The following is a 15,363-nucleotide window of genomic DNA, read 5'->3' as shown; positions in this document are numbered from 1 at the left end:
AAAAGATGGAAAATTTTATGAATGTCTGTGCTTAATTAACAATTCAAACTGTGAACTTATACTATTTCAAAATTCTGTTTTATTCTGAAATAAAAGTGTCATAAATGTCCAAATCTTAGAATAATGTAATAAAATGTTTAAAGGAGCAATATTGCCAAAGTTAAAATAATTCCTAGTTTCAGTGGGATTCATGGACCTGCTATATCCATAGTTACAGTGCACAATTTCTTTCAAGGATCTATTTCTTGGTAAATGAGGTGAGAAAAACGTATGCTGTGCTGTCTTTGATTTTGTGTGTTGTATGCACTGCACTGCAATTGTATTAATTGAAGATATTCCAAACTTCAAAATTGGTTTCAATTTTATATTGATTCTAGAAGGTAGGTTTTTAAAAGGCGTGCTATATTCTGATTACCTTTTCTAACTTGAAAACACGTAAAAGATAGAGCCTTCTTAGCTAAATTATTATTGAATAACGAATATCCATTTTTTAAAATCCATGTTAGTTTCAAGTAATTATTAAACATTGCTGAAGCACTGATATAGCATCTTTATTTCTACGTCTCCACTTTGGAGAGCAAAACATGTTGGTGCAATTCTGGGCTATCCTGAATAAATTTATAGACCAAAAATAATTTCCAACAGTAGTGTTGAGTTGGCATTTGAATCATTTATAACTGCAAAACTATTATTTTAACATGCCAGGAGCATTATTGTTTCTGAGATAAAGATGCTAACCAAACTTAAGTGTGAACCAATGTTAAAAAGCATGAAATTGTTTGCCATTTTCATTCCTGCTTTCTCCATCTTTATATTAGGCCAAGAAGGTTCTGGATGTGTTTCATGCTTTAAAGATACACTTCACACTTCTTAAAGGACTTCTTAAATCAGAGCAATCGGTATCAAGATGTCAAGTTATTAATGTTGCTATAGAAATCTTTCTCAAATGTGGGAACCTTGATAGAGCACTGTGGGTATTGAGAGGTAAGTTTAAATTAACAAAATTGGATTTATTGATCAAATGTATATAAATACTTACAGTTTGCTTCTAGGTCCAATTCAGGTGCTGATTTTGACTTTTAAGGCCCTTATCATGGGGCCAAGTTGTTTGAAATACTGCCTCTCCACAATTCCATCTGTTCATCCATCAGATCCAGCAAGAAAGGCATGATGTGTGTCCTGTCTTTCAGGGAGTTACATTTAACAAGTCTGAGAAAATGGGCCTTTTTTATCATGGTACCATCTTATGGAATATTCTCCCCCTCTATTCCTCCTTATTTTCCAGAAGTTCTTCAAAATCTAACTTTGTCATCAGGCCTGAGGTTTTTAGGGGACCAGTGAGTTCTTGAAGTGGCTCTGTTGCTGATTGAATCTCATATGTGATACATACATACATTCATACATACATACATACATATATGTTTTCTTAAGTTTTCGCGGTACTTACATGTATGGCATTCAGCTTTGTTCGGGTATTTTCCCACGTCATTGTAGTTGTGCTTTTAAAGTTGTAGCAACATTTCGGCAGAATCTTATCTGCCATCATCAGGCTTCTGATTGTGTCCGTCTCTGAGTCAGGCCCCCACAGTTGTTTCAGTTTTAAATTTGGGGCAGCCTATTGCTGTGCCAGAATGGTTTTTTCTTCATCCTGATTGGTTGGGAATCTAGGTCTGTGTTTATTGGTCTTGGAGTTTGCTGTGTTCTGCTTGATTGGTGTTTCTAATAACTTCTGTCTGTTTACTGGCTCTTTTTGTGTCTTGATTGGTTGGCAACATTGTGTTCCTTTATTGGAGGGCTTTTGTGCAGCTTGGCTCCGGGTAAATGGATGGCTATCATTTGTTAGGAAGCTAGGTTTCATCTGGGTGCCTGGTTGAGGTGTGTTTGAGCTGGAGGTATCAGAGAGGATGTGTTTGTGCCCGGGTGTTTGCCTGGCTAGTGGTGTGGAGATTTTTTTGTTTGTGAGTGCAGACTTCCAAATGATTGAGTTTGGTGGAATCATCTCTTCTATTCATGCTTTCAGGTCTTTTTTCAATCTCTATGGCTTCTCTGATAATTCTGTGGCTGTGGTTTTCTATAGTGGCTAGGCTTTTGGTGCCATTGAAGTTGATGCTATGACCTGTGGCTTCCATGTGTTGGACTAGTGAGGAAGTGTGTTCCAGCTTTTTGACTGTATTTTTGTGTTCATCCAGGCGGGTACTTATTCTTCTATTGGTCTGTCCAATGTATGTGGTTGGGCATGATGCACAGGGGATTTCGTATATGTCTTGGTTTTCCAGGTCAATTTTATCTTTGGAGTTTCTAAGGATGGCTGGTATTTTTCTGTCTGTTTTGAAGGCAGTCTTGATGTGATGTCTGTGTAGTATCTTACTAATTTTGTCTGTAGTACCTCTTATGTAGGGCAGGACAGCTGTTCCATAGGTCTGTTCATCTTCTGGGTCTCTATTATGTCTCAGTGTGTTTTTGTGGATCAAGCCGGTGATTTTGCTTTTGTGGAAGCCATTGGCTGTCAGTACTTTAGTCAGGGTGCATAGTTCAGTCTTAATGTGTGTGTTGTCTTTGCTAGCAGCAAAATCCACCCTCTACTTTGGGACAAGATAAAACAACTTACAACTTGGAGAGCTGAATCTGAAACCACTTACAAAAATGATAAACTCTTGAAAAAATTAAAGAAATTAGAACATGACAAGAAAACCCCCAACAACTCACAACAACACCTGAAACAATTAGTATAAAACATTTCCAACAGAAACAGATGTCCTAACCAAAGGATTCAATTATGCTATAGCACCCCAAAAAATCCCTACAGAATCCATCATATGTGCAATAGAATCCAGCCTAACCAAATTAAATGCAGATGAAGCTGATAGAATAAGACACCAAGTTACCAACATCCTATGCACAAGCAAACCACCCAAAAGCAACTTGCAGAAAGAAATTAAAGCGCTAAAAACCCTGAAAAGAGATAGCAGCATAATCATACTTCCAGCAGACAAAGGGAATGCCAGTAGTAATGGACAGAAAAGACTATGAAACAAAATTGACAGACCTACTCCAAGACCCCACATACAAACCCATAAACACAGACTCAACGACATATCTGGAAAAATTAACCAAGAAGAAAATTAAAACCAGCCACATGAGCAAAGAGATCCAACAGACGATCATCCCAAGAGAAAAATCTTCCAGGTGCCCCAAACTATACGGCCTCTCAAAAATACACAAAGAAGGCCTACCTCTCAGACCCATAGTCAGCTCCAGAGGAGCACCACTACAAAACCTAGCTAAACACTTAGCAAAACAGCTACAGCCCCATGCTGAAACAGCAGCTTCACATTTACAAAACTCATACCACTTCTTGGAAATGATCAAAGATCTACATGTGGAGCAAGAAGATCTGCTTGTAAGTTTCGACGTGGTTTCACTATTCATTCAAGTCCCGATAAAAGAGACCCTTGAAATAATCAAAAATAAATACCAACCGGCTAAACACCTCATGGAACTAACAGAACACTGCTTAACCAACACATATTTCATATACAAAGGACAAAGATACAAACAAATTGAAGGAGCCCCTATGGGATCACCACTGTCACCCGTCATTGCAAACCTGTTCATGGAAGAATTCAAATCCAGAGCCCTGGCCAATGCCATCCACAAACCCAAACTATGGTTAAGATACTTCGATGATACATTCGTGATTTGGCCCCATGGAAAAGAAAACCTAAATAATTTCCTAACACACCTAAACAGCACACACCCCAAAATCAAGTTCACCATGGAAATGGAAACAAACAAACAACTACCATTCCTAGATGTACTAATCTACAAAAAAACAGATGGCACACTAGGACACACTGTATACCAGAAGAAAACACGCACTAACCGCTACCTCAACACCCAATCCCACCACCACCCAGCACAGATAAATTCCGTGGCTAAAACACTAATTAGTAGAACCAAACTCCTGGCAGACAAGACACACGTTAAGACTGAACTATGCACCCTGACTAAAGTACTGACAGCCAATAGCTTCCCCAAAAGCAAAATCATCGGCTTGATCCACAAAAACACACTGAGACACAATAGAGACCCAGAAGATGAACAGACCTATGGAACAGCTGTCCTGCCCTACATAAGAGGTACTACAGACAAAATTAGTAAGATACTACACAGACATCACATCAAGACTGCCTTCAAAACAGACAGAAAAATAGCAGCCATCCTAAGAAACCCCAAAGATAAAATTGACCTGGAAAACCAAGGCATATACGAAGTCCCCTGTGCATCATGCCCGGCCACATACATTGGACAGACCAATAGAAGAATAAGTACCCGCCTGGATGAACACAAAAATGCAGTCAAAAAGCTGGAACACACTTCTTCACTAGTCCAATACATGGAAGCCACAGGTCATAGCATCAACTTCAATGGCACCAAAAGCCTAGCCACTATAGAAAACCACAGCCACAGAATTATCAGAGAAGCCATAGAGATTGAAAAAAGACCTGAAAGCATGAATAGAAGAGATGATTCCATCAAACTGTAAATCATTTGGTAGCCTGCACTCACAAACAAAAAAATCTCCACACCACTAGCCAGGCAAACACCCGGGCACAAACACATCCTCTCTGATACCTCCAGCTCAAACACACCCCAACCAGGCACCCAGATGAAATCTAGCTTCCTAACAAATGATAGCCATCCATTTACCCAGAGCCAAGCTGCACAAAAGCCCTCCAATAAAGGAACACAATGTTGCCAACCAATCAAGACACAAAAAGAGCCAGTAAACAGACAGAAGTTATTAGAAACACCAATCAAGCAGAACACAGCAAACTCCAAGACCAATAAACACAGACCTAGATTCCCAACCAATCAGGATGAAGAAAAAACCATTCTGGCACAGCAATAGGCTGCCCCAAATTTAAAACTGAAACAACTGTGGGGGCCTGACTCACAGACGGACACAATCAGAAGCCTGATGATGGCAGATGAGATTCTGCTGAAACGTCGCTACAACTTTAAAAGCACAACTACTATGACGTGGGAAAATACCCGAGCAAAGCCGAATGCCATACATGTAAGTACCCGCGAAAACTTAAGAATATGAATGAATATATATATCATATATCATATATCTTGATGAGTTTATTGTTTTTATTTTATTTTTGTTGCTATACACCATCCTAAGTCACTTCTTGTTAGATAGGTGGCCATGTAAATGTAATAAATAAATAAACTTGTATTTTTATTATGATTTTCTACATTTAAATGTGTAAAAATATATATATTTATGGTTATATAAATATTTATGGTTTTATTTTAGCATAAGCTGCCCAGAGTAACCTTCAGATGAAACAAACTTAATAAATAATTAAAAATAATTAAATAAATAAAAATCATATTTAGAAGGACAGGTATAGTTCTTGGAATATATTTAGAATAATGTCATAACAAAGGCATATGCTATGTTTGAAGCATTTTTATTCCACTATTTAGCCAAAAAAGTATTTACAAAGAGGCTACAATAATTACTAAAAATATTCTTATTAGCAGACTTAAAATCTAAAAGACAAATTTCAGGAGTATTAAATAGAGATAAAAAAGCTTATTTTTCAGTTATGTTTTTCATTATTTAATGAGTCTCAAAATAAAGAAGAAATACAGTGCATGCAAACATTTAGACACCATCCTCTCTCATGACATTGCATATTTTCATTAATTCCGAAGTGAACAAAAGCTGAGAAACTTTTACATGTTAAATATCACATCTTTCCTGAACTTTTGCACATAACTTCAGACATCTAATATTTGGCACCTAACTTTACTTCACAGAGAACTGTCGTTTAGTTCCATTTTAATTAAGTAGCTTTTCCTAGTTTCTAATACATTCTGTGCAATGAAGGACTTGTTCTTCAAAAATATTACATAACAAATTATACTCAGACATGCCCTTGTTTTGTATCCTTGCCCTGTGATGTGTTGTTTTTAGTAATGCTTATGGAAATGTTTCAGCAACTGTTCCAATAATCTAATATAAGGACGCTGTTTTTGTAAGGATACTGCTACACTCCCTGAGACTATGTAATGTAGCTCAAAAAATATTAGGAACCTAAATTTCTGCTAAAGACCATTATAAAAGCCTAGTATTATTTGAGATTAGTCCTATAATTTTGTTTCTTGCTCTATGTTCTAACAATTTTTTAAAATCGGCATTAATTAGGGGCAGAATGGATAATAAATACAGCAGCATGGCCTTGTGAAAAAACGGATGTCCTCAATCGACATAATCTGCTATATGCTGTAGCATCTGAATTAATTACAAAAAAACGGTATGATGAAACGTTTGAAGTCTTAAAAAATCTCCCAGGTTTTCAGAATGCTTGTGGTAAGTTGTTAGTTACGTTACAATACTTAAAATAATGGACTTTTAGTTTGAATATGTGTCATTGGCATTTTCATTTATTTTTTATTGATTTGTTTGTCAAGCATGTTTGAGAAAATAAATATAAGTATGAATATAACATATAAATATATATAAACAGGTATAAGTATATACATAAAAATGAGTACAAATAAATGGATACATGGGAATAGTAGGACAGGAATGGTAGGCATGCTGGTGCACTTATACACGCCCCCTTACGGACATCTCAGAAATGGAGTGAGGTCCATGGTAAGCAGTTTAAGGTTAAAGGGGTGGGGGTGTGGTGTTGAGGATGTAACAACAGAGTCAGGTAGTGAGTTCCAAGTATTGACCACTCTGTTGCTGAAGTCATATTTTCTGCAATCAAGTTTGGAATGGTTCACTTTAAATTTGTATCTATTGTTTGGCCATGTGTTATTGCAACTGAAGCTGAAGTAATCGTTGACAGGTAGAATGTTGTAGCGGACAATTTTGTGTACTAAGCTTAGATCAGACCATAGGCGGTATAGTTCTAGGTTGTTCAGGTCCAAAATGTCAAGCCTGGTAGCATAAGGTATTCTATTGTGAGCAGAGGAGTGGAGTACTCTTCTCGTGAAATACCTCTGGACTTGCTCAATTATATTGATGTCTGTTAACATTGTGGATTTCAGGCAGATGAGCTGCATTCGAGAATTGGTCTGGCAAAGGTTTTATATACCCTGATTTGCAGTACAGTGTTACCAGAGAAGAAGCTTCGCAAAATTAGGTTAACAACTCTTAATGCTTTTTTGGCAATGCTGTTACAGTGAGCTCTGGGGCTTAGATCTTTTGAAATGAGTACTCCTAGGTCCTTGACAGAGTGAGAGTCATCTATCAGGTCGTATTCGCCCAGTTTGTATTTAGTGTTCTGATTTTTGTTGTCAATATATAAGACAGAGCATTTGTTGATTGAGATTTGAAATTGCCAATTGTTCGACCATTCTGACACATACTCAAGGTCGCTTTGTAGGGTAGCAGTATTGTCAGTGATGTTAAACAGTTTTATGACATCAGCGAAGAGGACACAGTTGCTTATAATATGATCACAAAGGTCATTTATGTAAATTAGAAAGAGAGTGGGTCCTAGAACATTATCCAGAGGTGCTGTGATTTGGGATGTATAAATTAAATCTTAAACAAATATTTGTGTTTTCAGTCACTTAATGAATCAGGTTTCCTAATTGAATTAAATTGAATTGAATTCTTTATTGTCATTGTACATTTATACACAGTATACATACAATGAAATTCACATAACACCCAGAGACCAGACTCAATACGCACATACGCGACAATCCCCAAACACCTCCCAACCTGCCAAAATTCCCTGCCTCCCAAAAACAAATAAGCATCCACACAACAGACCAAGTAATACTGTCCAACAGCTCACTGATGGTGGTCCTTAAGTTCATTGTTAAGTGCAATTATAGCTCTGGGATAAAAACCATTCAGAAACCATGTGGTCCGAGTTTTAATTGTTCTGTATTTTCTGCCAGGATGGGAAGAGTCCGGGGTGGGATCCGACCGGTGTAACTACCGGTCCAGTGATTTTACGTTTTCTGCGTGGATGTGCGCTACATGCGTGTTTATATCATTATCAGCTAGCTTCCTGGACAGCTGAGCAGCACTGCATGCGGATGCGCAGTGGTAGAAAAGGCACTTTTTTCCTGCTTTTTCAACCATAGCTGTGCTGCGCAAAGCAGCTGCGGTTGAAAAAGCAGGCAATAAAGATCAGATAGGAGCCCAGGCGGGCAGGTGGGCCAAAAGAGCAGCAGACATAGTACCAATTCTATGTAATCTCTGTTTGCTGCTCTTCAGAGCAACTGGTTCCACAGAGGTGGACAGAACCGGTAGAATCCCACCCCTGGAAGAGTCTCTGAGAATGTTGTGCAACTTCCTAAAAACAGCGACATGCAAAGATGTCATCTAGGGCTGGTAGCTGGAGCCCAGTAATATTCTGGCCAGTTTTAATGATTCTCTGTAGAACTTTTTTGTCCACTACGTAGCTGTTCCCATACCATACAAGAATGCAGTATGTCAGGACGCTCTCAGTGGTGCTGCAGAAGTAGACACTGAGATAGAATTATCTTCCTTAGCATTCTCAGGAAGTACAGCCTCTTCTGTGCCTTTTTTTACAAGCATGTTAGCATTTATAATATAGCTAGTTCTACTTATTCACAGAGATTCTGTGCCTTCTCTGCAGGACCTGTCCTTTGGATAGGCCTGAAATCCAGATGGTCATCCTTTGTCAATATTTACTTACCAAAAATGATAAACAATGGCCCTAGTGCCTAAAAAAAACAGTAGGAGCGATTTCCAATTTTGGAACAAGCTGGCAGAAACCATCAGAATTCATGATGACCTGGTAGTGGTGTTTTAATGACCAATTCAGTTGGTTTGAATATCCTTGAAATTTCAATTGCACTTTGTAATTGGTCCCAGATTTTGAATACATTCTTTAAATTAGGCTATTGAGGTATCTTGATTCAAAAATTGTTGCCCTGTGTTACACTATTTTGACTAATTGAAGGATACAAACTGACAGGAGATTTTGTACCGGTATATATATAAGATTTATTAAAGTCCTTTTATTTGACCTCTTAATATAAGGTATATGTAACAATTGTGCATTGTGCTTGACTCTTATTTAAGAAGCTTCAGTATGAAATTGAAAGAGAAAGAAGTTTCTTGACTGTTCTTGGCATCCATATAAAAACTAAAATTAAAAAAAACATTTTATATAGTTTGCATCATTTCACTGATGGAAGAAGTTGTATGCTTCATAGCTGAAAAATATTCCTAAATTTTCTTTTACAGAATCTCTGGATGTATCCCAGTACTTCCGTTTTTTTAATAAATTGCTAAGTGCTTGTTCAGAAAGCAGGAACATTGAAATATCATCTACTGTAGTAGAATTCATGTTTGCAAGAAATATTCCTATTGAATTTAATTTACTTCGAACATTAATCACAGCACTAGGAAGAAGCTTTTTGTGGCTTAAGGCCAGGAAACATTATAAAAGTAAGCTTTCTTAAAAACATGTCATTTTTTATGTTAGACCAACTTCTTCTGGAAATGTATGCGCTAAAAAAATTTTATGGTTACATTAATATTGAACACTGTCCAGAGTAATTTGGAGAACATATACTTGCATGTCTTTTTAAATTTATGTTATAACTGATTACGCAAAATCTGTTGTAGACTAAGGAGCAAACAGTAAAATTATTTGAGATTATTAAAAGCATTGTGTAAAACATGTCTAAATTCACCATTCTATGAATGGAACAGATTTTTTTTGGTGCATCATGCCTGAATTAAAACATGTTTTGGATGTTCTGATCTGTTTCTGGGAAGAATGGATTTCATATTTTAGATGCATATTAAAAACACATTTATTCTAGGCTTGAATGGTTTGAACAGGATAAAGAGCGGGAAAAGCAAGGTTGGAATTTTCTTGGAGAGCACATAGAGAAGGCCTTAAGGGAAGGTCTGGTAGCAGGCAGGTCAGCATGCTAGCCCTACAAAGGATGAGGCAACATACACTAGTAATAATCTACTTGCCCTGTAAAATTACTTGGGGATTCTTCTAGATTTTGTGTTGATAAACCTCCAGAACAACCGTTACATTACAGGTTGTATTTATATTGAACTCCAGCCAATTTGAAATAGTTCAATAAAATTTCTAGAACATAATGGTAATTTGGGATCATAACAAAACATATTTTCTACCAATAATTATTAATATTTAGATATTATCTGTTATTATTTAATATGTTACACATATATTTTCAGATAGACCCATTTTAAAAAATTTCGGGTTATTTTAGAAGAGATTTATGGCAGAAAAAAATATTGCAGCAACATAACTTTGTTTTGCTTTTTTTAAGAAAGGAACAAAACCCTAGCCAAGTCCTAGATTGTTTAAGAATCAGTGGAAGAATAAACTGGATATTCCACTGTGTGGTAGTGATGAACATACTATTGCTAAAGTAGTGTTATCGAATTTAAATCTGGAAAATGAACAAGTAAAGCATTGTATGATTCAATGGGCAAGTAATTTTGGATATAATGCTTGAACAGTGGGAGAATTTGTGGAATAAAGATTTAAAGTTTACATTAAACTATAATTTAAAAGAAAATTTCCATAGGACGGTGTATTGTTGGTATTTAACTCCAGATAAATTGTCAAGAATGTATAAAGGTACCTCAAATGAATGTTGGAAATGTAAATGTTTATCATCTATGGTGAACATATGATAAAGCAAAGAAGTGTTGGAGTAGGATTCATATCTTAATACAAAAAATTCTTAGAGTTAATATAGAAAGGAAACTGGAAATTTTTCTTTTGGGTTTAATGGAACGAGACTTTGAAAAAAAATGGAACTCTGATGTTATATATGTTGACGGCAGCAAGATTACTCTATGCACAGAAATGGAAGGTCACCTTGATTCTCACAATGGCTGCAAAAACTGATGGGGTTTAGCAGAAATGGCTAAATTGACTGCTTTGATCAAATAAAAAAATACAAGTTCTTTCATTTCTACTTTAAAACCACTTCTGGATTTTGTGCTTCAGTCGAAAAGAATGAAACTTTGATTTTGGATTTTACCGATTAGATAATTTGTTGTTATAGAAATGGTTAGTTTCTATTACTATGAAAAAGTGAAAAGCTGAGGGTAGATCCTAATGCCTTATTTTTCTGAACCAAAGGAATCGGAAGTCAATGCCTTTTTTTTTCTTTTTCCCTTGGTTTCCCCCCACTACCCACTTCCCTTTTTCCTTTCCTAATTTACCTAATATTTGCTTTTGTATTATTTTCGTATGCCATATTATAAATTAATAAAACAACAATAATAAGAATAAGAATCAATGGAAGAATGTTAAAAATGGTTTACAGCTTCTTAGTTGTACTAGCATATCTAAAACATCTGAGCATTCTAAATAAGCTATGAGATTAGCTATGCTAATTCTTCTTTTCTTCTCTTTCCCATTTACCAAAATATCCAGAGATCAACAGTATGAAAATGGAGAAAGTTTAGAGCTGTCTATATATTAAAGCAACCTTAAAATGTGTAATAAGCTACAGAAACAAGAGATACATGTTTACTAATATTAACCCTTCTAATATATTTTTTTTGTCATTTTTAGGTGCTTTAGCATTAGGTTGCTATCCACCACCAGAGGGAAATCTTTATCGTAAACTTTTACTGATTCCTTCATATATGAGTGAAATTGAAATGCTATTAGCAATTGAATTTTTTTTAGTTTCAAATGCTAGTTGTATTCAGAGTCCTGGAGCTTCCAGTCAAATACTTCAAATAGTATTAAAAAGGTTAGTATATATTCCAAAAGCATGTCTAATTAGCTGAAAAAGTTGCTCATATATTGATTTACCCCCTGCAAAAGATGTATTATTTTATTATTAATTTAGATAATTATTTGACAGCCAACTCTGCTATCATTTCTAATCACAGAAATGAAATGTTGCTACTGAAAGTCTTCCAGAACAATAGAAACAATAATTCTTGTGATTTTGAATTTTTTTCTAGATGTGAAGATAACAATATTCAAAACAATGATGAATATCAGAATGCTTCAGAGAGACTGTTTCAGGCTGCTCAGATATCTAATCCAAAGCTTTTCATAAAGCATTTGACAGTCAATGTTAATAAGGACCAAATTTATAGTTTGGAGCATATTTCTGTTGTTACATGGTTGAAAGAGAATATGAAATGGGCAGGAAAAGCCTGGCTTTTTAAATCAAGATTTAGTTACAGTAATGATTGCTTAAAATAAATCAATAAAGGTTGTTTCTGTTGTTTTCAGATTCTTAATAATTCAATCTTTTGGTTTCTAACATTAAAAAAACAATTCAGAATATGGCTTTCTAAGCATGGTCATTCAGAAGGACTTGTTCTTAATCATTTAATCTCTTTTTTTTCTGTGTCAAAATATGCTTACAGTTCAGAGTTAAAATTACAGGTTTCATAATCTTCACCCATCTTTCAAAAACAAGGCTGTTGCCATGCAAATAATAAGTTTATAGTTCTGAAGACAGTATATAATAAAATTTTATAGTTTGGGACATACTTGCGTAGTTAAATGGTTGTCTTTTTATTATAACTTTCGTTACAGTAATCATTGTTTAAAATGAATCAATAAAGTTTGTTTCTGTTGTGTTCAGACTCCTGCTTACTTTGTTCAATATTAGTTTCTAAGAAAAGAAAATAATACAGAAATTCGCTTACTAATGTGATCAGACGGACCAGTCTTTTTTTTTTAAAAAAAATAACTTTTATTAGATTTTTTAAACTAAAAAAACAAAAACAAACTACTATTTGAGATAGAAAAGAGTAAAAAGAAAAGAAAAGCCAAAATGCTGAAAAAGTGAAGTATAAAGAAATGATTTCTGATTTTACATTAAATAGATAAAAATTCTCCAGTCTAAGGTTGCAAAATAACTTGCATTTTTATATTACTACCGTATTATTGTTTCTAATGATCAAACCCATATATTATAATTTCATTTTTTTCTGTTTCACACAAAAAGTCCAAAAAGTCAGTCCTCATTAAAATTTTCTCAATGTCTTCTTTCATCAAAGCTATCATTTTTGCAGTCTCAGCCACCTCCATCTTTACATTTGTAGCTACAAATGTATGTCCAGTTTTTCTACTACATTATTTTTCTATAATGTCCAGTTTTTCTACTATTGGGTATATAAACACTGCCATTATACAAAAGAGCAAAGTCCATGAATTTGTTGTTTGTCCATCAGTTCCCTAGGAACATCTCTGATACCAGTATTAATCTTTAAATCTTCTGAGTATATATAATTGAATCTAAAACTTTTTGGCTTTTTTATATGTCCATGTAAAATGTTCCCTCATGTTGAAGTATCTCTATATATTTTAGACAATGTTTCTGGTGATAAATACTAACAGTACATTATTTTATAAAAGTTCTCTTAAGATTGTAATGTAAATTTTAATCCTTTCATCCACATATTTTCCAATTGTTCCATTTGTATATTATAATCAACATTTTAACCCATGTTATCATACATTTTTTCATTTATTCTATGTCAAATTTTAGTAAACACTGATAGATTTTAGCAATAACATGTTCATAATTTGTACATAATTCTGTTTCAAAATGTTCAGAACCAAAAATCCTTTTAGTTATTATAAATCTCTAGTACTTCTACATAAGAAAATCAATGACATATATACATATAATAGGATCTTATTTTGAAATCTTGGAAAAATTCCAATATATCAGTACAGCTTAACCATTTATGTTTAGTTATAATTTTTCATCTATGTTGATTGTGATGACAAGAAAGACCAGTTCTTGATAAAACATTTCCTATATTAAAATGTGTTTCTAGTTTATTTTTAAAATTTGAGGCTTCATAATCTTTAAAAACAAGGCTATTGTCATACAAACCATGATTTTATAGCTCTGAGGACAGTATAAAATAAAAATCCACTATTCAAAGTAAACAAGGTAGGTTTTAAAAAGAAATTAACCATGAGCAGAAGCTTCAAAATATTGAAATTATTAAACAGAAATAAAGATAAAGTCTTTTGAGTTGAGCTCAGCTCCAAATGTCCCGATGTAAGTTTTCTGTTCACAACAGTTAAGGAGTAGTTTCCCTCTGCTTTATTTCCCTGTTGAATCTGCTTCTCAGGCTAGCAATATTCTGGTGTTGCCAGATGGTATTCCATGACTAGATCAAACCTACTTACTAATCTAGTATACGAAATTAGAAAGGTAGTACCATTTAGTACCATTAAATCTTGATACAACCAAAATCCAGGTGAGCTTTTAACATTAAAAGGTCTCGAGAGACTGTTCAGTTGGTCTTTCCTAAAGAATGTTTCATAATGAGATGTCTAATATTAAATGTAGGGAGTAAACATAACTTTAGCCATTGTCTAGCAGGATAAAGGCTTCTTCCGCATGTTTCCAACCAATATAGTCCTGAGCTTTCTTTTGCCAATTGGGCCCTCAATACTTGCTGATGTCGTCGATCCATCTTGTTTTAAGTTTCTTTTGTGGACACTTTATCTTTTTATTTTATTTTACAAACATTCCATCTTTTCTTTATACAGTGTGTCATCTGGGTACAAATGTCTTGTGCATAATATTTGTGGTTAATACAATTTCCTTACCATAACAACAACAATTACATTCTTATTTTGAACTAATATACATAATATATCTTATTATTTTAACCTTCCCCTTTTTAATTCCTTCCTCTCTATATTCATATACACCCTATATATCTCTCTTCAATGTTCATATATTTAATTTCTAATTTCCATTTTTCTTTCCCAACCATTGATAAAATAATTCCCACGTCATATAATCAGATTGTTATTTTCTTTTGATTGCCAGTGTTATAATCTATTCATTTCTGCACATTCTGATATTTTCCTAATCACATTATCCTCTATCAGAATCTTTTCACTTCCACTTTTGAGCAAATACTATTCTATCTGTAGTTGATACATGAATAATTAGATATGTCTTTTCTTTACTATAACTTTCTGGTATTATCCCTAACAAAAAAAAATCAGGTTTTAGGTCTATATGTTGTTTTATCATCTTTTCCAACCACGTGTATTTTTGTCCAATATCTTTTAGCTTCAGTGCCTGATCACCACGTGGCAATATGTTCCAGGTGTCTGGTGACATTTCCAACATTTAGCTGATTTATCTTTAAACATCTTTGCTAGTCTTGCCAATGCAAAATGCCATCTGTAAAACATATAAATTTTCTTTATATGCTGTTGACATCGTTAATTTATAATTTCTGTCCCATAGTTTCTGCCATTTATCTAATTCTTATCGCATAGCCAATTTTTTTTGCCCATGCTGTTGTCTCTTTCACTTGCTCTGCTTCCTATTTAA

The 15,363-nt window shown here is 34.5% G+C and overlaps 1 protein-coding gene across 4 annotated transcripts in view; it reads left to right on the top strand.

Moving 5' to 3' along the window:
• TOPAZ1 (testis and ovary specific TOPAZ 1) overlaps positions 1-12,324 on the top strand; it is an 85,263-nt gene extending 72,939 nt beyond the window's left edge. For all 4 annotated transcript variants that reach the window (XM_087917755.1, XM_087917757.1, XM_087917753.1 and 1 more), the window contains 5 exons: positions 819-984; positions 6,224-6,388; positions 9,263-9,466; positions 11,595-11,778; positions 11,996-12,324. In XM_087917755.1, the coding sequence (XP_087773881.1) occupies positions 819-984; positions 6,224-6,388; positions 9,263-9,466; positions 11,595-11,778; positions 11,996-12,242 (966 nt within the window). In that variant the 3' untranslated portion in view covers positions 12,243-12,324. The remainder of the gene's footprint in view (positions 1-818; positions 985-6,223; positions 6,389-9,262; positions 9,467-11,594; positions 11,779-11,995) is intronic.
• Positions 12,325-15,363: the final 3,039 nt, after the last annotated feature.

This window comes from Pseudonaja textilis, chromosome Z (genome assembly GCF_049901715.1).
Source record: "Pseudonaja textilis isolate UNSWEBS1 chromosome Z, rPseTex1.2, whole genome shotgun sequence".
NCBI classification, from domain to species: domain Eukaryota; kingdom Metazoa; phylum Chordata; class Lepidosauria; order Squamata; family Elapidae; genus Pseudonaja; species Pseudonaja textilis.
This window is presented reverse-complemented; position numbering and strand designations above follow the sequence as displayed.